Consider the following 23,644-nt stretch of genomic DNA (forward strand, 5'->3'; position numbering starts at 1 on the left):
TTAAAAGAACTTGTGTCAAAATGTTTAATTAAGTTTGGAGGCATTGGAGGGTAGATCGCCGGAGATGGTGAGGTCCGTGATGGTGCTGATGATGAAGGTCTGGTGTTTGTCGGTGGGGTCATGGTCCAGGGATAAGTAGGAGGAGGTGTCTGCGAGTTGTCGTCTGGCCTCGGTCCGGTAGAGGTCAGCACGCCAGACTACCACAGCTACTCCCTTGTCAGCGGGTATAATGACTAAGTCAAGGTTGTTGCGGAGTGAGTGGAGGGCTGCACGTTCAGGAGGGGAGAGGTTGGAGTGATTCAGGGGAGCGGAGAATTTGAGGCGGTTAATGTCACGCCGGCAGTTGGAGATGAAAAGTTCTAGTGAGGGTAGTTGGCCACACGGGGGGGGGGTCCAAGAAAAAAGAAAAAAGAACTTGTGTATGCACTACGAGTAAAAGAAGGATCAACATTACAAGTTATTTCTTAATTATTGGAGTACCAATTTTAAATAACTAATTTATGTTATTGTAGGAACTCCCTTCAAAGAGCATGCCTCACTAATTGCCCTTTCCCCCAATGTCACGCACTGAGAAATGTTACAAGGATTAAAGTTCAAGAGAAGCAGGGCCTCAGCCTTCATGCATAACAAGGAGAGACGCATATTGTCAACTGTACAAGGCAGCATGAGAAAAGTTCAGGTTCCTCACGATGCGTCATCTCTCGGGCAGTGCTGTCCCTTTGTTGGTAGATTAGCTCTCCCTCTCTGTGGAAACCGGGACTCTCGTTCACAGGAGCTCACGCTGCCTCAGTCCAGGGGAGATGTGCCGGGGGATTTGGAGCCTGTTAAAGCCAAACGACATGGCGTAGGGCACTGCAGAAATGCCAGAATTGTTCAAAATTCATAACAATTACGTGTCTTAGTGTTCTTTTTAAATGAAAAGCCTCCCTGTAAAGTGAATATAAAACAAAATCTCAATGGCCAGATAGTGTAAGAAAATAACTGCAGATGCTGGTACAAATCGAAGGTATTTATTCACAAAATGCTGGAGTAACTCAGCAGGTCAGGCAGCATCTCGGGAGAGAAGGAATGGGCGACGTTTCGGGTCGAGACCCTTCTTCTGAAGAAAGGTCACCAATTCCTTCTCTCCTGAGATGCTGCCTGACCTGCTGAGTTACTCCAGCATTTTGTGAATAAATACCTTCAATGGCCAGATAGTGATCTACGATGCAAAACTTTCTATTGTATGTTTAAACTTACATTTGAACCTGGGTTGGGGGGACCGCTGTGAAGGGGGGGGGGAGCGAGAGCAAAGGAAGACCCGGCTAAGGGAGGGGGAGTAGAACAGAGGAGGACCTGGCAAAGGATACTTTGGAACTTTGTCCTTTATGTGGCGACTATTTGCATACCTTGAGTATGCAAGCAGAGAATTTAACTGTGGCAATAAAGTATTCAATCATTCATTCATTTTATCATTTTTGCTTGTATCTTTTGACCTCCCCACAAAATTAAATATGTAATATTCCGTTCCCCATCTTATGCCACTGACTAATGGCATAAATTGCTAATCTGTATGCCGCGTGAAACCAGAATCAGAATAGCCTTTATCGTCATCCAAAAAAACAAGTCTTTTGGACGAAATTCCCTTACCCACAGTCCAACATTAAGAGCAATAAAAATAAGCAATAACACACACAATCACAAACCAACACAAAACAAAAGAAAGAAACATCCATCACAAGGAGGGAGAGAGAAAACGGGGAATTATAGACCAGTTAGTCTGACATCAGTGGTGGGGAAGATGCTGGAGTCAATTATAAAAGACGAAATTGCTGAGCATTTGGATAGCAGTAACGGGATCATTCCGAGTCAGCATGGATTTACGAAGGGGAAATCATGCTTGACAAATCTACTGGAATTTTTTGAGGATGTAACTAGGAAAATTGACAAGGGAGAGTCAGTGGATGTGGTGTACCTCGACTTTCAGAAAGCCTTCGACAAGGTCCCACATAGGAGATTAGTGGGCAAAATTAGGGCACATGGTATTGGGGGTAGGGTACTGACATGGATAGAAAATTGGTTGACAGACAGAAAGCAAAGAGTGGGGATAAATGGGTCCCTTTCGGAATGGCAGGCAGTGACCAGTGGGGTACCGCAAGGTTCGGTGCTGGGACCCCAGCTATTTACGATATACATTAATGACTTAGACGAAGGGATTAAAAGTACCATTAGCAAATTTGCAGATGATACTAAGTTGGGGGGTAGTGTGAATTGTGAGGAAGATGCAATAAGGCTGCAGGGTGACTTGGACAGGTTGTGTGAGTGGGCGGATACATGGCAGATGCAGTTTAATGTAGATAAGTGTGAGGTTATTCACTTTGGAAGTAAGAATAGAAAGGCAGATTATTATCTGAATGGTGTCAAGTTAGGAGGAGGGGGAGTTCAACGAGATCTGGGTGTCCTAGTGCATCAGTCAATGAAAGGAAGCATGCAGGTACAGCAGGCAGTGAAGAAAGCCAATGGAATGTTGGCCTTCGTAACAAGAGGAGTTGAGTATAGGAGCAAAGAGGTCCTTCTACAGTTGTACCGGGCCCTGGTGAGACCGCACCTGGAGTACTGTGTGCAGTTTTGGTCTCCAAATTTGAGGAAGGATATTCTTGCTATGGAGGGCGTGCAGCGTAGGTTCACTAGGTTAATTCCCGGAATGGCGGGACTGTCGTATGTTGAAAGGCTGGAGCGATTGGGCTTGTATACACTGGAATTTAGAAGGATGAGGGGGGATCTTATTGAAACATATAAGATAATTAGGGGATTGGACACATTAGAGGCAGATAACATGTTCCCAATGTTAGGGGAGTCCAGAACAAGGGGCCACAGTTTGAGAATAAGGGGTAGGCCATTTAGAACGGAGATGAGGAAGAACTTTTTCAGTCAGAGGGTGGTGAAGGTGTGGAATTCTCTGCCTCAGAAGGCAGTGGAGGCCAGTTCGTTGGATGCTTTCAAGAGAGAGCTGGATAGAGCTCTTGAGGATAGCGGAGTGAGGGGGTATGGGGAGAAGGCAGGAACGGGGTACTGATTGAGTGATCAGCCATGATCGCATTGAATGGCGGTGCTGGCTCGAAGGGCTGAATGGCCTACTCCTGCACCTATTGTCTATTGTCTATTGTCTATTGAGTCTCCTCCAGTCACCTCCTCACTGTGATGGAAGGCCAGAATGACTTTTCTCGTCCCCTGCCGTCTTCTCCCGCGGTCAGGCTGTTGAAGTTGCCACGTCGGGGCAGTCGGGGCTCCCAACATTGAAGCCCCCGCCGGGCGGAGAAAATCCTGCGGCCTATTCCAGGCCGCGCCGGTGAAAGATCCGCGGCAGGCCGACCCAAGCCCCGCGATTCGGGGCGGGTGAAGACGCTGCCGCTGCCGGAGCTCCCGATGTCGGCCCCCACCCAGGGGCCTGCGAGCTTCCGACGTCCTCGCGGCCCGCGGTCGAAGCCTCCGAAGGCGAGTCGCAGCCGCTCCCGCAGCGCCACCACAGCCTCCGAAGGCAGCAGATGGTAAGTCCGGTCCGTGGGCTCTGCGAACCAGAGACCAGGTGGTCCCAGGTGGAGGCCGCCAGCTCCAGGTGTTTGGCCGATGATAGGCTGCAGCGGGAACGGAGACACGACCCAGAAGAAAGGTTGCGACTCCGTTCGGAAGAGACAATTTTACAGTTCCCTCCTCCCCCCCCCCCACACATAACACACAACCACAAAAAACTCTACATCACATCTAAACACTACAATTAAGACAAAAAACAACAAAAAACACAAAAGACAAATGGACTGCAGGCGAGCCGCAGCTGCTGCACAGCGCCGCCACTTCCGAATGGAATTGTAATTAGATAAATGGTCAGATAAACTGCCCTGATAAGTTTAATTGACAGACAAATGTTGTTCAGGACATAGAGAGAGAAGCCGTCTGGGTCAATCCAGCTTTTTGTGCCTATCTTCGAGAGAAATCTTTTGTTATTCTTCAGATATTGCCATGAAATCTTTCACATCAGACTGTGGAAGCAGAAAGGGTATTGGATTAACTCTCCTGGCACCATAGAATCCTTCTGAATTAATGATTTTTTTTTGTATTTTGAATGTCGTTGTTGGGATTTATGTTACAGCTGTACAAGGCACTGGTGAGGCCACAGTTGGAGTATTGTGTTCAGTTTTGGTTACCCTGCTATAGGAAAGATGCTTTAGAAACATAGAAACATAGAAAATAGATGCAGGAGGAGGCCAATCGGCCTTTCAAGCCAGCACCGCCATTCATTTTGATCATGGCTGATCGTCCCCAATCAATACCCCGTGCCTGCCTTCTCCCCATATCCCTAAATTCCACTAGCCCCTAGAGCTCTATCTAACTCTCTCTTAAATCCATCCAGTGATTTGGCCTCCACTGCCCTCTGTGGCAGAGAATTCCACAAATTCACAACTCTCTGGGTGAAAAAGTTTCTTCTCGCCTCAGTTTTAAATGGCCTCCCCTTTATTCTAAGACTGTGGCCCGTGGTTCTGTTGTGAACTGTTTTGTATGTGCTGTTATGTTTGTGTGCTACTGTATGTTTCATTTTTTCCTTAGTACCTAATCAGATGTACAGCACTTTGGTCAACGTGGGTTGTTTTTAAATGTGCTATACAAATAAAATTGACTTGACTTGACTTGACTCTGGACTCGCCCAACATTGGGAACATTTTTCCTGCATCTAGCTTGTCCAGTCCTTTTATAATTTTATATGTTTCTATAAGATCCCCTCTCATCCTTCTAAACTCCAGTGAATACAAGTCTAGTCTTTCCAATCTTTCCTCATATGACAGTCCCGCCATCCCAGGGATCAATCTCGTGAACCTACGCTGCACTGCCTCAATTACAAGGATGTCCTTGCTCAAATTAGCAGACCAAAACTGCACACCATACTCCAGATGTGGTCTCACCAGGGCCCGATACAACTGCAGAAGAACCTCTTTACTCCTATACTGAAATCCTCTTGTTATGAAGGCCAACATTCCATTAGCTTTCTTACATTCCATTAGCTTTCTTTTAAGCTGAAAAGAGTGCAGAGATTTACAAGGATGTTGTCAGGCATTGAGGGGCTATAGGGATTGATTGGGCAGGCTAGGACTTTATTCCTTGGAGTATAGGAGAATGTAAGAGGTGTGTAAGATTAAGTGGGGGGAATAGACAGAGTAGATGCACAGAGTACCCTATTTTCTTCTAAAACGCACAAAGTCATAACTGTGCTCCACAAGGGGCAGCACTGTGGTGCAGTGGGTAGAGCTGCTGCCTCACTGCGCCAGAGACCCGGGTTCCAATCTGACTACGGGCGCTGTCTGTACGGAGTTTGTACGTTCTCCCCGTGACCTGCGTGGGTTTCTTCCGGGTACTTCGGTTTCCTCCCACACTCCAAAGACGTGCAGATTTGTAGGTTAATTGGCTTCGATAAATGGTCAATTGTCCCTAGTGTATAGGTTAGTGTCACTGTATGGGGATCGCTGGACGGCGCGGACTCGGTGGGCCGAAGGGCCTGTTTGTGCTGTATTTCTAAACTAAAAAACTAAACCAAGCATTCTGCAGCACTACCATCTCTGTACATTACATCTGATGATAAAGGAATAGAAAATCCATTGCAACTGGTCACTACTTCCACAGCAAGGATAATTGAAATGCAGAGAAAAGTACATCGCCTATTCTGCTGTATCTCAAAATGTATCATTTGCTCTCAGTAACAAGCAAATCCCATTTACATCCTCCAAAGAATGCAGATGCTCCTCGACTTACGATTGGGTTACTTTCCGATAAACCCATCGTAAATCGAAAATACCGTAAGTCGAAACTGCATTTAATACACCTATCCCTAATTGCCTTCCTCGTCTTCTCACCAGAAGGAGGAGACACAGATGGGCGTTTTGTAGACATGTTGGATGCAAAAACACAAAACACAATACACAACATCCAAACAGCGCTGGCAGCACCATACACTGTAGAGTATGGGTTGCTTACACTCGTGATGGCGGGGCTGGCTGGGAGCTGCGGCTCGCTGCCCGGCATCACGAGAGAGTATATCGCCAGCCCGGGAAAAGATCAACATTCAAAATTCAAAGTACCGTTTCTACATAATGTGTATCGCTTTTGCACCATCGTAAAGTCAAAATATCGTAAGTCGAAGCGTCGTATGTCGAGGAGCATCTGTATTTTGATTTCCACTGTCCTGTTCAATGAACTTCCCAGCATTTAGATTTAGCCCGTGTGGGGGAAAGCAGCTTGTACTGGAAGGATCTTACTGCTTGAACCATCAGATGGTGCCACGGACATGAAATCACTCAAGTGCATTGGAATGGTGCAGATGAGAGGCATCTGTGGCTCGACAATTCACTCATCTTCTTCCTCTGTCTCTGCAATGGGAGCGATGAAGCATTAGTCCAGGGACCACTGGGTTTATTTCCCGCTCCGTTTATCTCAGTTGACATAAAGGTTGTTCATAATGCCACTTTCATGTTGTTGTTCCTGCTGCAGTTGTACATGGCCCTGGTGAGACCGCACCTGGAGTATTGTGTGCAGTTTTGGTCTCCTAATTTGAGGAAGGACATCATTGCTATTGAGGGAGTGCAGCGTAGGTTCATCAGGTTAATTCCCGAGATGGCGGGACTGACATAGGATGAAAGAATGGGTCAACTGGGCTTGCATTCACTGGAATTTAGAAGGATGAGAGGGGATCTTATAGAAATGTACAAAATTGTAAAAAGAAATTGGACAAGCTAGATACAGGAAAAAAGTTCCCGATGTTGGGGGAGTCCAGAACCAGGGGTCACAGTTTAAGAATAAGGGGTAGGCCATTTAGGACTGAGATGAAGAAAAACTTCTTCGCCCAGAGAGTTGTGAATCTGTGAAATTCTCTGCCACAGAAGGCAGTGGAGGCCAATTCACTGGATGGTTTCAAGAGAGAGTTAGATCTAGCTCTAAGGGCTAAAGGACCAAAGAGGGATATGGGGGAAAAAGCCGGAACGGGGTACTAATTTTAGATAATTAGCCATGATCATATTGAAGGGCGGTGCTGGCTCGAAGGGCTGAATGGCCTACTCCTGCACCTATTTGCTATGGTTCCATGTTTCTATCCATGTACCTGTCTAACTGTCTACGTGGGGCTGTGGGAGGAGTGTCTATCACCTTTCCAGTTGGAGGTTAGTTAGGAATGAGGAAACATCTTAAACATCCCTTGATATAATCAGAATGAATGCAACATTGCTGAGGCCTTGACATCCAAAGGTCTTGCAGAAATTGTTTTTAATGGTCCTGGAAATGTTTAGATTTAGATTTAGAGATACAGCACGGAAACAGGCCCTTCGGCCCACCGAGTCCGCGCCACCCAGCGATCCCCGCACATTAACACTATCCTACACACACACGGGACAATTTTTACATTTACCCAGTCAATTTGTACGTCTTTGGAGTGTGGGAGGAAACCGAAGATCTCGGAGAAAACCCACGCAGGTCACGGGGAGAACGTACAAACTCCGTACAGATGGCGCCCGAAGTCAGGATCGAACCTGAGTCTCCGGCGCTGCATTCGCTGTAAGACAGCAACTCTACCACTGCGCCACCATGCCGCCCAAATTTAGAAGATGATTTTCATGAAACAGTGCGGGTAATACTGAATGCTCAGACAAAGTTCCCTCCTGAAGCACCAGGCGACCATGGTTTCTCGGGATAGTAGATTCCAGCCGCGTTCCCTTTTGTTGATCACATTATCGAACAGGAAGTTTACAGAGGACAACGAGGATGACTCAAAGGCAAATTGATCGAAGCAACATGCCCTCCTGGACCGGGTAATCATTACGTGCCATCTGTTGTGCAGTCCTTCGTAATGACACATGGCTGCTTTGATGGGAGCACTAAGTTGTTTACAGAATGGGTTTTGTGAAAAATGTGATGCCGTGTGTATTTCCATATCAAGCAAATTAACTAAACTTCCTTTAAATAAACCTCCTTTAAAAAAAAACTAATAGCCGGTCCAGAAAGGCTTGAAGTAGTTGTTGCTGATTCTCCTCTACACACTGGGTTGAAACATTTTCTTTTGTAACATTTTAACCCTCAGAATGTTGACAGCTACTGTATGCTTTCATTAGGATGCAAGTAAAGACGCTTTTCAAAGAAACTGATGAATTAATTCAGCTGGGAAGCATTAGGCTGGTCAACAAAAAAAATGTCCCTTTGTTTGGTTTGAGTTTTTAGTGCATTTACTAGTCTGTGGAAAGGGAATTACAGATGGTAAGTGGGACAGACAGAACAGCAATTTTAAAAAGCAATCCTACAGGGCAGGCAACATGTCCTCCCTCCCATTCTCCAGAACCAGGGGCCACAGTTTAAGAATAAGGGGTTGGCCATTTAGAATGGAGATGAGGAAAAACTTTTTCAGTCAGAGAGTTGTAAATGTCCTTCCTCCCTTTCTCCAGGACCAGGGGCCACAGTTTAAGAATAAAGGATAGGCCATTTAGAACGGAGATGAGGAAAAACTTTTTCAGTCAGAGAGTTGTAAATCTGTGGAATTCTCTGCCTCAGAAGGCAGTGGAGGACTATTCTCTGAATGCATTCAAGAGAGAGCTAGATAGAGCTCTTAAGGATAGCGGAGTCAGGGGGTATGGGGAGAAGGCAGGAACGGGGTACTGATTGAGAATGATCAGCCATGATCACATTGAATGGTGGTGCTGGCTCGAAGGGCCGAATGGCCTCCTCCTGCACCTATTGTCCATTGTCTATTGTTTGATTCTACAGTAAATTATTTTAGTTTAGTTTAGTTTAGTTGAGAGATGTGGTGCGAAACAGGCCCTTCGGCCTACAAAGACCGCACCGGCTTGCGATCCCTACACACTAGCACTATCCTACACACACTCGGGACAATTTACATTTATACCAAGCCAATTAACCTGCAGACCTGTACGTCTTAGGAGTGTGGGAGGAAACCGAAGGTCTCTGAGAAAAGCCACTCAGGTCACGGGGAGAACGTACAAACTCTGTGCAGACAGCACCCGTAGTTGGGATCGAACCCGGGTCTCCGGCGCTGCATTCGCTGTAAGGCAGCAACTCTACCGCTGTGCCACCCATCTCCAGCATTTTGTGTCTATCTTTGGTTTAAACCAGCATCTGCAGTTCCCTCATGCACTCCATGAAAATGCTGGTCGGGATAAAATGCCTGATTCTGTGATTTGACTTTTTTTTTTAAATTCTCATTGATTTTTTCTTTTAGTCACCAGACCACAAAGTCAGGCAAGAAATGTCTTCTCCAGCCAAGTCTGATGCCTCTGGACTTGATTGGACTGACGCAGATTTGGAAGAGGGAAAGCTGAAAAAGAAATTGGACGAGTTGGCCAGCAATATAAGTGACAGAGGTCCTTCATCTGAAGATGAGCTGAGAAGGAAGACTGAAAACCCACGAGAAATTAGCTCATCCATTGAAGACCCCCACGTTCAAATTCCAAAGGTATGGTTTGAACTTTCATTCAAGGCCAGAGCGATACTCTGAGGTATTTGAATATTTCACATTCAGTTCACCTGATAAGTAGAGTTGTGATCTGTTGGCAGTAATGTTTCCGTGCAGTCATTTGATGAACCGTTCGTGTTTCTAATTGAAAGCTGACTTGATAATGAGGCATGGTGTAGGAAGGAACTGCAGAAGATGGTTTAAACCGAAGATAGACACAAAAACTGGAGTAAATCAGCGGGACAGGCAGCATCTCTGGAGAGAAGGAATGGGTGACGTTTCGGGTAGAGACCTGAAGAACGGTCTCGACCCGAAATGTCACCTATTCCTTCTCTCCGGAGATGCTGCCTGTCCCGCTGAGTTACTCCAGCTTTTTGTGTCTACCTTCTTTTAATAATCAGGCAGTTCAACAACTTATAAACATTAACTCCTCTCGGCCACCCTTAAGTGTTCAAAGGATGGCACATCTACCATGGATTCTATTCAATTTTATTTGAATACTATCACCAACCCAGTTTAGTTTAGTTTAGTTTAGAGATACAGCGCGGAAACAGGCCCTTCAGCCCACCGAGACCATGCCAACCAGCGTTCCCCACGCATTAACACTACCCTACACACACAAATGGCAATTTACAGTTTTACCAAGTCAATTATTCTACAAACCTGTATGTCTTTGGAGTGTGGGAGGAATCAGAAGATCCCAGAGAAAACCTACGTGGGTCACGGGGAGAACGTACAAACTCCGTACAGACAGCACGCGTAATCAGCATCGAACCTGGGTCTCTGCAGTCATAAGGCAGCAACTCTACCACTGTGGCACTGTGCTGCCCATTCATTATCTCAGAACAGTTTCTCTCTTTTGTAAGAGGAAAGGGTCATCTGAAGCTAGGCGCCATTAACCCACAGGCTGGGAGTTGATGGGGAGACCATCCCTCGGTCCGTCAAACTTGAGTCCTCCCTAAGGCTACCAAAGATGCACACAGAGGGCAGATCAGATGTGATTTCTGATGAGCCCCTCAGTCTGGAGTTACGGTGGTCAAACAATGGACATGGAGAACACCGAAAAATTGAAATCAGGATTATCGGACAGAATGAGAATCTATTTTGTAAAATCTTAAGGTCTAAGTGATAGGCGCAGAATCAGGCCATTCGGCTCATCAAGCCTTCTCCGCCATCAGCCAATCATGGCTGATCTATCTCTCCCTCCTTACCCCATTCTCCTGCCTTCTCCCCATAACCCCAGACAACCGTACTCATCAAGAATCTACCTGTCTCTGTCTTAAAAATATCAATTGACTCGGCCTCCACAGCCTTCTGTGGCAAAGAATTCCACAGATTCACCGCCCTCTGACTAAGGAAATTCCTCCTCATCTCCTTCCTAATTCTGAAACTGTGACCTCTGGTCCTAGACTTTCCCACTAGTGGGAACATCCTCTCCACATCCACTCTACCCAAGTCTTTCGCTATTTGGTAAGTTTCAATGAAGTCCCCCCTCGTCCTTCAAAACTCCAACGCTCGGCATAAGTTAACCTACTCATTCCTGGGATTATTCCTGTAAACCTCCTCTGGATCCTATCCAGAGCCAGCACATCCCTCCTCAGATATGGTGCCCAAAATTGCTCACAGTGCTCCAAATGCGGCCTGATCAGCACCTTCTAGAGCCTCAGCATTACATCCATGTTTTTGGATACTAGTCCTCTTGAAATAAATGCTAGCATTTATTTTTGTGACAATGGGGACCAAATAAGCAAAACTAAAAGTGGGACAAGTTTAGGAAAGTAGAGCAAAAATAAAATTTAAAATAAATTGACCATCTTACGTGATATGAGAATGATTGTCAGAGTACACAATGTTAAATTGATCTGATATTAGCCAGCTTGACATCAAGGTGTCACAGTTGACGTCAGTCTTTCAGTCAGAGAGTGAAAGGAGGGAAGGAAATCAACTGTTCTTGATTGTAATTTAACAGCCACAAACCATTTATATTGATATTAAAATGTAATGCATTGGGACTCAGTTAAGATGCTTCCCAACCACTGAATGCTCAGTAACTTGAAAGGCATATGAAATATGCCACAGATAGATTATCAGAGACCTGCTGCTGTCTATTGAACTATCCAGATAAGTTCTCTGACTTCCAGCAATAAGGAGAGCAAATAGGGATGGATGAAACAATGCTTTTGTGTTAAATTGAGCCTGATTTATAGTATCGTTGAAATTGTGCTACTTTGTTCGCTATTTCCACAAAAAAGGGCGGTTTGGTTTAGTCACGGCCCACGTCAGCCTAAGAACACACATCATTTTCACAACGTCATTGGTCCAGAAGCAGCAAAAGAGTTTTGTGGTGCCAAGTGGCTCAGCTCTGCCATTGTGGAATCCATGACAGATTCAAGAGTTGCCAAACACTTTCACTCCCCCTCCCATTCCCACACTGACCTTTCAGTCCTGGGCCTCCTCCATTGTCAGAGTGAGGCCACGTGCAAATTGGAGGAACAGCACCTCATATTTCGCTTGGGCAGCTCACACCCCAGCGGTATGAATAATGATCTCTCTAACTTCAAGTCTCTAACTTCAAGTAACCCTTGCATCCCCACTCACTCACTCCGTCCCTCCCCCATCCAAGTCGTTGTACTAGTTTTGTCATCCTGGTGAGTCTCATTGTGTGTGTAACTCATTCTCACCCAGCCCACAGCCAACAATGGCCTGCTTCCTTGATCATCGTTACTTTTTTGCATATCTTTCATTCATTTGTTCTATATCTCTCTGTATCATCATCTATAATCTCTCGTTTCCCACTCCCCTGACTCTCAGTCTGAAGAATGGTCTCGAACCGAAACGTCACCCATTCCTTCACTCCAGAGATGCTGCCTGTCCAGCTGAGTTACTCCAGCATTTTGTGTCCATCACAAATTCCACATTGTCTGACATGAGGAGCACAAGCAACTTGCATCAACCTAGGCATATACATAAAGCACGTCAATCAGGGCTTATTTATAAAGTGCAGTAATCATGTTTGAATGGGATACTGGTTAAAATCCCACCAGTCTGATAGGGTCAACATCACTTCTGTTTGGTGTCTGACTGGTATTCAATGGAAAATGACCACTGTGCAAATTGGCTAACTCATTCTGTGAAACCCCAGAAGACCAGGTATTGGCGATGAAATAATGTCATGCAGTTGTTGAAACAAGTGCTGCTCTCTGGAGAGCTGGAGAACTGGAGAGGCCATAGCACACTCAATGGTCCTGTGTAGATATGCACTTGAAACTGCATCCTTGCCATTCACATACGTTACTTATTAAGGCTATTCCAGTGGCACCTCCCAAACACACAGCCTCCATCACCAAAGTAAATAAGGGCAACCATTGCAGGAAGCATCACCACCTCACCTTCTCCTCCAGATCAGAAGCTACCCTGACCTGCAAATTTATTGCCAATCATTCCTAAAGACTCCAATTCCCTACTCAACGACAATGAGAAAGAAATAAGAGGCCATAGATGCTGCAATCTGGAGCCAGTAACAAACTGTTGCAGGAACTCTGTGGATCAGGTAGCATCTGTGAAGACAGCAGGATGGTTGACATTTCAGGTTAATAATTTGCATCTCTAAGGGCCTGTTTCCGCGCTGTATCTCTAAATCTAATAATTCTCCCCATACCCCCTTTTCTATTATGTTATAACTATTTCATTTCACATGGGCAAAATACTACCATCAGCATTATACTAACCAATGAGACCATTTCAAGCAAGACATTGATGCAAATGTTAAATCAAGGTCCCAAGAGAATCCCATAGCGATCCATTGTTTATTATCCTACACTTGTTCTACCAAGCATTAACATACACAGATATCAGTTACCAAATGTGTAATCAAGAACACAGATTAACATAAAGCAGTATAAACAGTTTGGGAAGTAGTCCATGCTTCTAGAAATGCCATTGGGAAGTTTAAGAGCCTTGGTGCAGTTTTAATGCCCCTTGTTTTCTCTCCAAGGTTATCGTAAGTACTATCTTAGGGAATCTTCAATTCCTGGAGATTTTGGGGAGTGCAGAAAGAGTTGGCAATCATAGGCGGCATGGTGGCACAGCGGTAGAGTTGCTGCCTTACAGCGAATGCAGCACCGGAGACCCGGGTTCCATCCCGACTACGGGTGCTGTCTGTACGGAGTTTGTACATTCTCCCCGTGACCTGCGTGGGTTTTCTCCGAGATCTTCAGTTTCCTCCCACACTCCAAAGACGTACAGGTTTGTAGGTTAATTGGCTGGGCAAATGTAAAAATTGCCCCTGGTGTGTTTAGGATAATGTTAATGTGCGGGGATTGCTGATCGGCGCGGACCCGGTGGGCCGAAGGGCCTGTTTCCGTGCTGTATCTCTAAACTAAACTAAACATAGTTACTGATAGCTGGTGACATTCTTTGCCAAATGATATAGCACCTGTATTTTTATATCAGTGATCAACATGTTGGCAGAGGAATTAGTTTAACTTGGCATCATGTTTGGCACAGACATTGTGGGCCAAAGGGCTTGTAGCTGTGCTGTACTGTTCTATGTTCTGTTCCAATTCTACACCATTGTGGCAAAGAATGGGAGGGTTAGCTTGGTCATTCACCAGAAAGACCAACACTACCACAACATGTTTTTTCTCCGGCTTTACTTCTCATTTATTTTGTGTTGTATTTGGCCCTAACAAAGTTGCTAACATCATCAACAAGACCGCTTTTGTTTGCGTTCCGCAGAAGTTAGTCCTACGTAATATAATTCAGAAATATTTGTGTTTTTTAGAACTGGTTTAACCATAAGAGTATTTTCAAGTGGGATGGCACATTGTTGACGTAAAAAGGGTAGGATATTTGTGCTCAGATCTAATGGACGCATCAACTGAAACATAAGTACTTTCAGTGTTCCATTAGCTTATCTGTTGAAAGGGAGAAGATGTTAACCCTCCAATCCATTAATCAGAACAGCAACTCTGCTGATTTTGGTTTCCTAATGGTTCTTTTGTCTCAGTTTCCTTTAGAATTTAAGCAGCATAGCATGCACCTGGACAGCTAAATGTACTGTATTATGCCCGCATGTTCTTCCTTGCCTGCTTTGACATGGATTAAAGTAGACTACTCGGATATTAAGACACACAAGCATGTCCTTTTGATCTATTTCAGCATCAGGGAATATAAGCTATTAACAGGATCGGAAATGAATGAGATATTTTGAAATATCAACCTTTCCTGCCCTGTATTTCTGCTCAATGGACAACCTAGTTGTTTTGAACACGAGGGAGAAATAAAGCCCATTCATCAAATGCAAGCACAAAGTGGGGCCGAGGTTGTTGGAGGTTAACAGTCCAGAGAATTACAAGCAGATAGAAGCACTATTAGATTCCTAATGATAGTGCACCATGTGAAGCCTCAACACCAGAAGGAATACAGATCTTAGCTGGTACAGTAGAAAGGGCATTGCAGTCATCATTCACAAAATCCTGGCTATGAAACAGAGCATAAAATATCACCCTTTCGAGATTTTACCACCACCATTAACTCCCACATAACAAATGGAAGATGGGGTTTAGGTGTCTGACTGTACAGTGAGCGATGTCCATGCCCATACATGAGTCACCATAGTTAGAAACGTGGACCGCAGTAAGTGTCGGTAGATGCGATAATATAATCATTTGTTTACGGTCTTAAAAAACTATCTAGAAGCACGAGTTTACAATCAATACCGGGTTCCAATTCTGTCCAGCTATTAAATTCGATAACTCAGGCTTTCAAATATCTCTAATAATTTTTATCACCAACGATGTTGACTGTGAAGCTGCCGAACGGCAGTAAAAGACAACCTCACCCTTCAAGGAGAAAACTGTTGTCCTTATCCTTCCAGGGCATGTGTGACCCCACACTTAGGGTAATGTGGTTGACTTTTACTTGACCTTTGAAATAGTCCAGCAAGTCATTCAGTTGTAGAAAACTATTGAAAATCTAGAACATGTAAAGTAAGATTCAGATATTATAAAGGCACTGCCATCACAATCTACCCCAGCAAAAACCCGCTGCTTAATATAAGGATATACTTGCTCCTTAAGATCATTATGAAGTTAGAACATAGAAACATAGAAAATAGGTGCAGGAGGAGGCCATTTGGCCCTTCGAGCCGGCACCGCCATTCATCGTGATCATGGCTGATCGTCCACAATCAGTAACCTGTGCCTGCCTTCTCTCCATATCCCTTGATTCCACCGAAGACCTCTTCACAGTTGGAAGACCTGTTTACGCACTCGACGCACGCTATGGCATCGCATTGAATCATTACCTCAGAATCATAACTTTAATTGTAATTGTAATTAATTTGTTAGCCAAGTATGTAAACATACAAGGAATTTAATTTGCCAACAGTCAACTGCAGCTCGATTGTTAGTATTTTGGCTTCCGAGTCAAGAGGTGGTAGGTTCACACTCCACAAATGAATACAAAAATCCCCAAGCGACCATCCAGTCAAGAATCAAGAGTGTTTCATTGTCAAAAGTCCCAGAAAGAACAATGCAATTCTTACTTGCAGCAGCACAACAGAATATGTAAACATAGTGCACTGTAAACAAGATAATAAATGAGAAAAAAATCAGTGTGTGTATATATATATATATATATGTGTGTATATCTATACACGCATACTCACAATACATACACCGATCAGCCAAAACATTATGACCACTGACAGGCGAAGTGAATAACATTGATTATCTTGTTACAATGGCACCTGTATATATATATATATATATATATATATATATATATATATATATATATATATATATATATATATATATTAGGCAGAAAGTGAACAGTCAATTCTTGAAGTTGATGTGTTGGATGCAGGAGAAATGGGCAGGAGTAAAGACCTGAGCGACTTTGACAAGGGCCAAATTGTTATGGCCAGACGACTGGGTCAGAGCATCTCTGAAACGGCAAGGCTTGTGGGGTGCTCCCGGTCAGCAGTGGTGAGTACCTACCGACAGTGGTCCGAGGAGAGACAAACCACAAACCGGCGACAAGGTATTGGGCGCCCAAGGCTCATCGATGCGCGAGGGCAACGAAGGCTATCCCATCTGGTCCGAACCGACAGAAGGTCTACTGTGGCACAAGTCACAGAAAATGTTAATGGTGGTCACGGGAGGAATGTGTCACAATACACAGTGCATCGCACCCTGCTGCGTATGGGGCTGCACACGGAGGACCAACAGCATATTCGGCAGGTGGTCATAATGTTTTGGCTCATCAGGTCATAATGTTTTGGCTGATCGGTATCTATATATAGATTGGATGGGGTAAAAGCCTTTGAAATGTGTTGGTACAAATGGAATATTAAAAGCAGGTGATTTGTACTTTAGTTCACTAACAGTAATTTACAGAACTTGCAGCAGAAGCTGGATATTTTATCTGAATAAAGGTTCACTAGGTTAATTCCCGGAATGGCGGGACTGTCGTATGTTGAAAGATTGGAGCGACTAGGCTTGTATACACTGGAATTTAGAAGGATGAGAGTGGATCTTATTGAAACATATGATTATTAAGGGATTGGCCACGCTAGAGGCAGGAAACTTGTTCCCAATGTTGGGGAAGTCCAGAACCAGGGGGCCACAGTTTAAGAATAAGGGGTAGGCCATTTAGAATGGAGGTGAGGAAAAACTTTTTCACTCAGAGAGTTGTAGATCTGTGGTATTCTCTGCCTCAGAAGGCAGTGGAGGCCAATTCTCTGGATGCTTTCAAGAAAGAGTTAGATAGAGCTCTTAATGATAGCGGAGTCAGGGGGTATGGGGAGAAGGCAGGATCGGGGTACTGATTGAGAACGATCAGCCATGATCACATTGAATGGCGGTGTTGGCTCGAAGGGCCGAATGGCCTACTCCTGCACCTATTGTCTATTGTCTATCTCATGTACAATCAACCTGATAATTTCCTATTTGGCAGAGACATCCCATCAAGTTTCACTGCATGTGTTGTATCTCGTGTGCATTGCTCAGTGCTCTTTGATTTGGCAGGAACAGGAGATGCATTCAATCTCACATAAGGGAGATTTGTGAACCCGTATTGTTCTCAATTCTTACTCTTCCATTGGGACACGGAGCCATTTCTGAACTCTCCCCAAGTTTGGTTTGGCAGCAGTAATGTAGTCCACATCCGTGAATCTATTCCTTGTAACTGTCTGTACGGAGTTTGTACGTTCTCCCCGTGACCTGCGTGGGTTTTCTCCGAGATCTTCGGTTTCCTCCCACACTCCAAAGACGTACGGGTTTGTAGGTTAATTAGCTGGGCAAATGTAAAAATTGTCCCTAGTGGGTGTAGGATAGTGTTAATGTGCGGGGATCGCTGGGCGGCGTGGACCCGGTGGGCCGAAGGGCCTGTTTCTGCGCTGTATCTCTAAAATCTAAAAAACCTAAAAAAATCTAAACATCCAGCTCTCAATCCCTGAAAAGAGTGTCTTCTCTTTCAACCTCACTGATTCCCTTGATGTCAGAGCCAGGTCTTGACCATCAGTTCCACTAGCTAAAGCTTGCTATGTATTTCCCATTTGACTGATCAGGACTTGGCAAACAAACTCATTGTCTTGTTGAAATGGTTGTTGTTTATGCCTGAACCTTGGCTGTGAATGTTCTGGTAATTGCAGCAGAAACAGATTGTGTCCTGAATTGTCTACTTACAGTGGAGCCACTGGATTTTGTTCAGAAATAGGACATACAACTGATACTCCTTTACTGAGCATCACAGCCATTAAGAGCATGGTCAAATGATCAGACTGAATATGACTGAGCTACTCACTGGAGAAACATGGGGAGACTTTTATAATCAATCTATGTTTTCTTCTTCTAAAGTCAACTTTAAAAGGCAGTGGTGCCAATTCAAAGTTCAAAGATATCCAATTGTAGGTTTGCAGAAACAACACACAGCACTTCCTCACATTCCTGGAATGTGAGAAGTGAGAGTTCTGGCCTTGAAACATCCCTCAATGGCACATTATAATTTGGCAACACCTTCCCTGAACAGAAATGCATCAGGGCAAGAGAAAAGGCCTGGATAGAGTGGATGTGGAGAGGATGTTTCCACCAGTGGGAGAGTCTAGGACCAATAGTGGTCATGGCCTCAGAATAAAAGGATGTTCCTTTGGGAAGGAGATGAGGATAAATTTCTTTAGTCAGAGGGTGGTGAATCTGTGGAATTAATTGCCACTGAAGGCTGTGGACGCCAAGTCAATTGATACTTTTAAGCCAGAGATAGATTCTTGATTAGTACGGGTGTCAGGGGTTATGGGGAGAAGGCAGGAGAATGGAGTTAAGAGGGAGAGATAGATCAACCATGGTTGAATGGTGGAGTAGATTGAATGCTTGATGGGCTGAAGGGCCTAATTCTGCTTCTATCACTGATGAACATATGAAAACCTTTGTTTGGAATCTGAGTTATAATGTAGTAGGTGGTGGTGTTAACTGACTGGATATAACTGGGCAACATGGTCTGTAATTAGTTAGGAAGGGAATTGAAGGCTGTGCAAATATTGGTGCCTTGTTAACAATAGGTAATAAGATTGAGCACTTAACAGGCTAAGGAACTTGGACGGAGTTGGGGATGAGCTAATTAAGTTAGAAAATTGGGATCCTTGAGACTTAGGCCAATTGACGGGTTAGGAGGGATTGGTGGATGCAAGTATGAATATTTTGGAAGTTAGAGTAATAGGGTTGATGTAAGGAATATGGTTTATCCAAGTCAGGTCCCAGCCTGAGTGCCACTATTAAAACCTTCACTAATGCCTCTGGTAACATTTCAAAAGGAGCAATGTCTGGGAAATTGATATCATTTCAATTACATCTGAAACGGACATCATATTAGATGTGGGAAGGTGATTTATGATATAATGTGCCTTGTTGAAGTTCACAGTTGACACAATTAAAGTTGGAAATGGTTGTAACAAGGGGGAATAAATGCTTCCAGGTAAGTATTGCTGCAAAAAAAAACACTGGGCTTCTGAATTTGTGGTCATCTGTGGTTTCTGTGTGCACTCTACGACTATATACATTGCAACAGATATGTTTTAATTAGATTTACTCTCTTCCATAATGTTTTTGTTGTTCTCTTGATTGAGCCACGTAATGACAATGTAAAGAGCCATGGAAGGAAGCCATGAATATAAGGTTTGATTGTAACCAGGGATTTAGCTTAGAGATACAGCGCGGAAATAGGCCCTTCAGCCATCGAGTCTGCACCGACCAGTAATCTTCGCACATTAACACAACCCTACACTAGGGACATTTTTTTACATTTATACTAAGCCAATTAACCTACAAACCTGTACGTCTTTGGAGCGTGAAAGGAATCCGAACATCTCGGAGAAAACCCACGCGGTTACGTGGAGAACGTACAAACTCCATACACACAACACCTGTGGTCAAGTTCGAACCCTGGTCTCTGGCGCTGTCAGGCAGCAACTCTACCGCTGCGCCACCGTGCTGCCCGAATTGTTTGGTAATTCATCAAAGAATGGTATATGAGGAACTGCAGAGGGACAAAAAGACAAAAGATGTACAGTATCTCTAACCAAGGAATCTCAATGCATTGTTTGAAATGTCAGTGCGATTTTGTACTGCAGGTTTCACAAGTAGAAAACTGGATAGCAGCTCTGAATGTTGCTGGGATGAATGCCTCACTTCCCGAAAAACCTAAAAGCCACCAGGGTACACAGGTGCGTGTATGGATGTAACATGGAACATTGCCATTGATAGCTGCTAAATAATATTGGGTAACATAGGGTCAGTCCACAAACAGGGTTTAGAGAGCCATAGGCCAAATACAGGAAAATGGGGCTAGCCCAGCATGCTAACTTGCCGGCATGAACAAGGTGAACCAATGGGGCTATTTCCATGCTGCGCTGTTCTGTGATTCTATGGCCCTATGACTCAAAAGGTGGGACAATTTGGAGATTCAATTCACGGCTTTGACTCAATTAGCTGATCTTGGCCAGGCTGCATTTGATGGAGTTACAATTTGTTGAAAGGTCAAGTCGAGGGAAAACCAGCCTTCAGTAATTACCTCCAATCTTCAAGCCAACTACATGATGTATCTGCATGGAGAATCAGCTGAGGAGATAGGCTCCCTGCTGAGCAGCATTGTGGGCACTGTCTTCATGAGCTCCATCTTGAAGTATGATCACCTGAAAAAGATACAGAAGTGTCTACATTCTCAGCCAGGATTTAATGAGGTGCGGAGAGGTTAGGGCATGAGATAAAATGTTGTAACAGTCTTTTTGCTCAACTGAAACAGATTGTTGGAAATAATAGTCTTCTAGGTTCTGTATTTGACATATTAGACAAACATATCTCATTCTCCCCCTCACTGGATAGAGCTCTTAAGGATAGCGGAGTCAGGGGGTATGGGGAGAAGGCAGGAACGGGGTACTGATTGAGAATGATCAGCCATGATCACATTGAATGGCGGTGCTGGCTCGTAGGGCCGAATGGCCTCCTCCTGCACCTATTGTCTATTGTCTATTGTTACCCCCATACCTCCCCCTTCCCAGTTCTCCGCCTAGTCTGACTGTCCCCCGATTACGTTTTGTCTCTGTTGTCTTTGTTGTCACCTTCTCCTAGCCAACAATGATCTATTCTACATTTTCCTTGAACAGCATCTCTTTTGATGTCTCGTTTTCGCACCTTATCCTTCCTTATCTTCACTCCCGTCTCTCAGTCTGAAGAAAGGTCCCGACCCGGAACGTCACCCATTCCTTCTCTCCAGAGATGCTGCCTGTCCCGCTGAGTTACTCCAGCATTTTGTGTCTATCTTCGGTGTAAACCAGCATCTGCAGTTCTTTCCCACACATATGTTATTCACTTATCTTTTAAAGTAATTGAATGTTTCTAACTATTGAGACGCATTGCTTTGGCAAGCAGTATCATCACCTGTCATGGTAATTGTAGTACCTGGTTTCCACACTGAAGTGTGCAGGAAAACAGTAGTTAAGTGTAAGTGACTGGTCTATATTCCAAGGATTGGATTATTGGTCTTTGACAAAAGTGGTCTTTGACCAATAAATCTGAAATAAAAAGACTAATATTAGCAATTGTGGCCATAAACTTGCTGCACTATAGTAAAAAAAACACATTGGATTCACTATGTCTTTCAGGGAAAACAATCTACCATCCTTACCATCCTGAACTATGTGCGACTCAAGACCATGAATCTGGTTGATTCTTAACTGCCTTCTCAGTCCAGGACAAGTAGAGATGGACACTATATAACAGCTGTGTCAATGATGTCCATATTCCATGAACAAAATAATAAAATAGCTGTGGGTAGACACAAAATGCTGGAGTAACTCAGTCTGAAGAAGGGTCTCGACCCGAAACGTCACCCATTCCTTCTCTCCAGAGATGCTGCCTGTCCCGCTGAGTTACTCCAGCATTTTGTGTCCACCTTCGATTTTAACCAGCATCTGCAGTTCTTTCCCACAAATAAAATAACTGTATTGAATTTTATAAACCAAAATTATTGAAATAATCTCTTCATATTTTCATATCATATCATATATCATATCATATCATATATATCATATCATATATATCATATCATATCATATCATATCATATCATATCATATCATATCATATCATATCATATATCATATATCATATCATATCATATCATATCATATCATATCATATCATATCATATCATATATATACAGCCGGAAACAGGCCTTTTCGGCCCTCCAAGTCCGTGCCGCCCAGTGATCCCCACACATTAACACTATCCTACACCCACTAGGGACAATTTTATTTATTTTTTACATTTACCCAGCCAATTAACCTACATATCTGTACGTCTTTGGAGTGTGGGAGGAAACCGAAGATCTCGGAGAAAACCCACGCAGGTCACGGGGAGAACGTACAAACTCCTTACAGTGCAGCACCCGTAGTCAGGATCGAACCTGAGTCTCCGGCGCTGCATTCGCTGTAAAGCAGCAACTCTACCGCTGCGCTACCGTGCCGCCCTATAAATACCAAAGTAACAGTGGTTATTAACTTCCCCTGATAAAAAGGTTACTGTTTTTCAGATGGGCAACATAATAGAAAATATTAATTTGTTGTATTACTCCTATAAATAATGAATTACTTTCAACCCCTTGTGGTTTGAAATATAATCCCTAACAATTTGAAAAGATCAGATGCTGGGGATTAGAAGGAGACCATGTAACTAATTTGTCATAGTCATACAGAGGGGAAACAGTCCCATTAGCCCAACCTGCCCACGCCAACCAACGTGCCCCATCTATACTAGTCCCACCTGCCTACATTTGGTCCATATCCTTCTAAACCTATCCTGTCCATGTACCCATCCAAATGTCTTTTAAATGGTGTGAAAATAATTGCCTCAACTACTTCCTCTGGCAGCTTGTTCCATACACCCACCGCCCTTTGTGTAAAAAAGTTGATCCATGGATTCCTATTAAATCTTCCCCCCTCCTCACCATAATCCTATCTCCTCTGGTTCTTGATTCCCCTACTCTGGGTAAAAGACTGTGCATTTACCCGATCGATGCCTCTCGTGATCTTGTAGACCTCTTCAACAGCACTGGTCACATTTATCATTCCCATGAAGATCCTAATTCTGCATGGAAAATCAACAAGCACCCTTTGTTTTGACTGATATGCTTGAATGCTGATTCATTCAACAACCAATGTTTAACCAATGTATTTGTCTTTTACAGGCAAAGATGGTATCGGACCCTCCTTCGAGAAAAAATTCAACTGGAAATAGCATATCAAAAAGTAAGTTAGGAATGGTCGTAATTTTCATTTAACTGTGTAAATATGTATGAAGAGTATACTTGTATTTATTCATAAAATGCTGGAGTAACTCAGCAGGTCAGGAATGGGTGACGTTTCGGGGTGAGACCCTTCTTCAGAGTCTGAAGAAGGGTCTCGACCCGAAACGTCACTCATTCCTTCTCTCCTGAGATGCTGCCTGACCCGCTGAGTTACTCCAGCATTTTGTGAATAAATACCTTCGATTTGTACCAGCATCTGCAGTTATTTTCTTACACTACAAGAGTGTACTTGTGATCATTTTGATTGCAACAGAAATTGGATTTGATAGTCTTCAGTGAAACATCGATGCAAAAAGATGTTCAGAT

The 23,644-nt window shown here is 44.0% G+C and overlaps 1 protein-coding gene across 1 annotated transcript in view; it reads left to right on the top strand.

Moving 5' to 3' along the window:
- The window catches only part of LOC144596346 (melanophilin-like), a 136,035-nt gene that overhangs the window by 104,677 nt on the left and 7,714 nt on the right, over nt 1-23,644 (top strand). The window contains exons 11-13 of the mRNA XM_078404594.1: nt 9,242-9,475; nt 20,106-20,198; nt 23,219-23,279. Coding sequence (XP_078260720.1) covers nt 9,242-9,475; nt 20,106-20,198; nt 23,219-23,279 — 388 coding nt within the window. The remainder of the gene's footprint in view (nt 1-9,241; nt 9,476-20,105; nt 20,199-23,218; nt 23,280-23,644) is intronic.

This window comes from Rhinoraja longicauda, chromosome 8 (assembly GCF_053455715.1).
Source record: "Rhinoraja longicauda isolate Sanriku21f chromosome 8, sRhiLon1.1, whole genome shotgun sequence".
Lineage (NCBI taxonomy): Eukaryota > Metazoa > Chordata > Chondrichthyes > Rajiformes > Arhynchobatidae > Rhinoraja > Rhinoraja longicauda.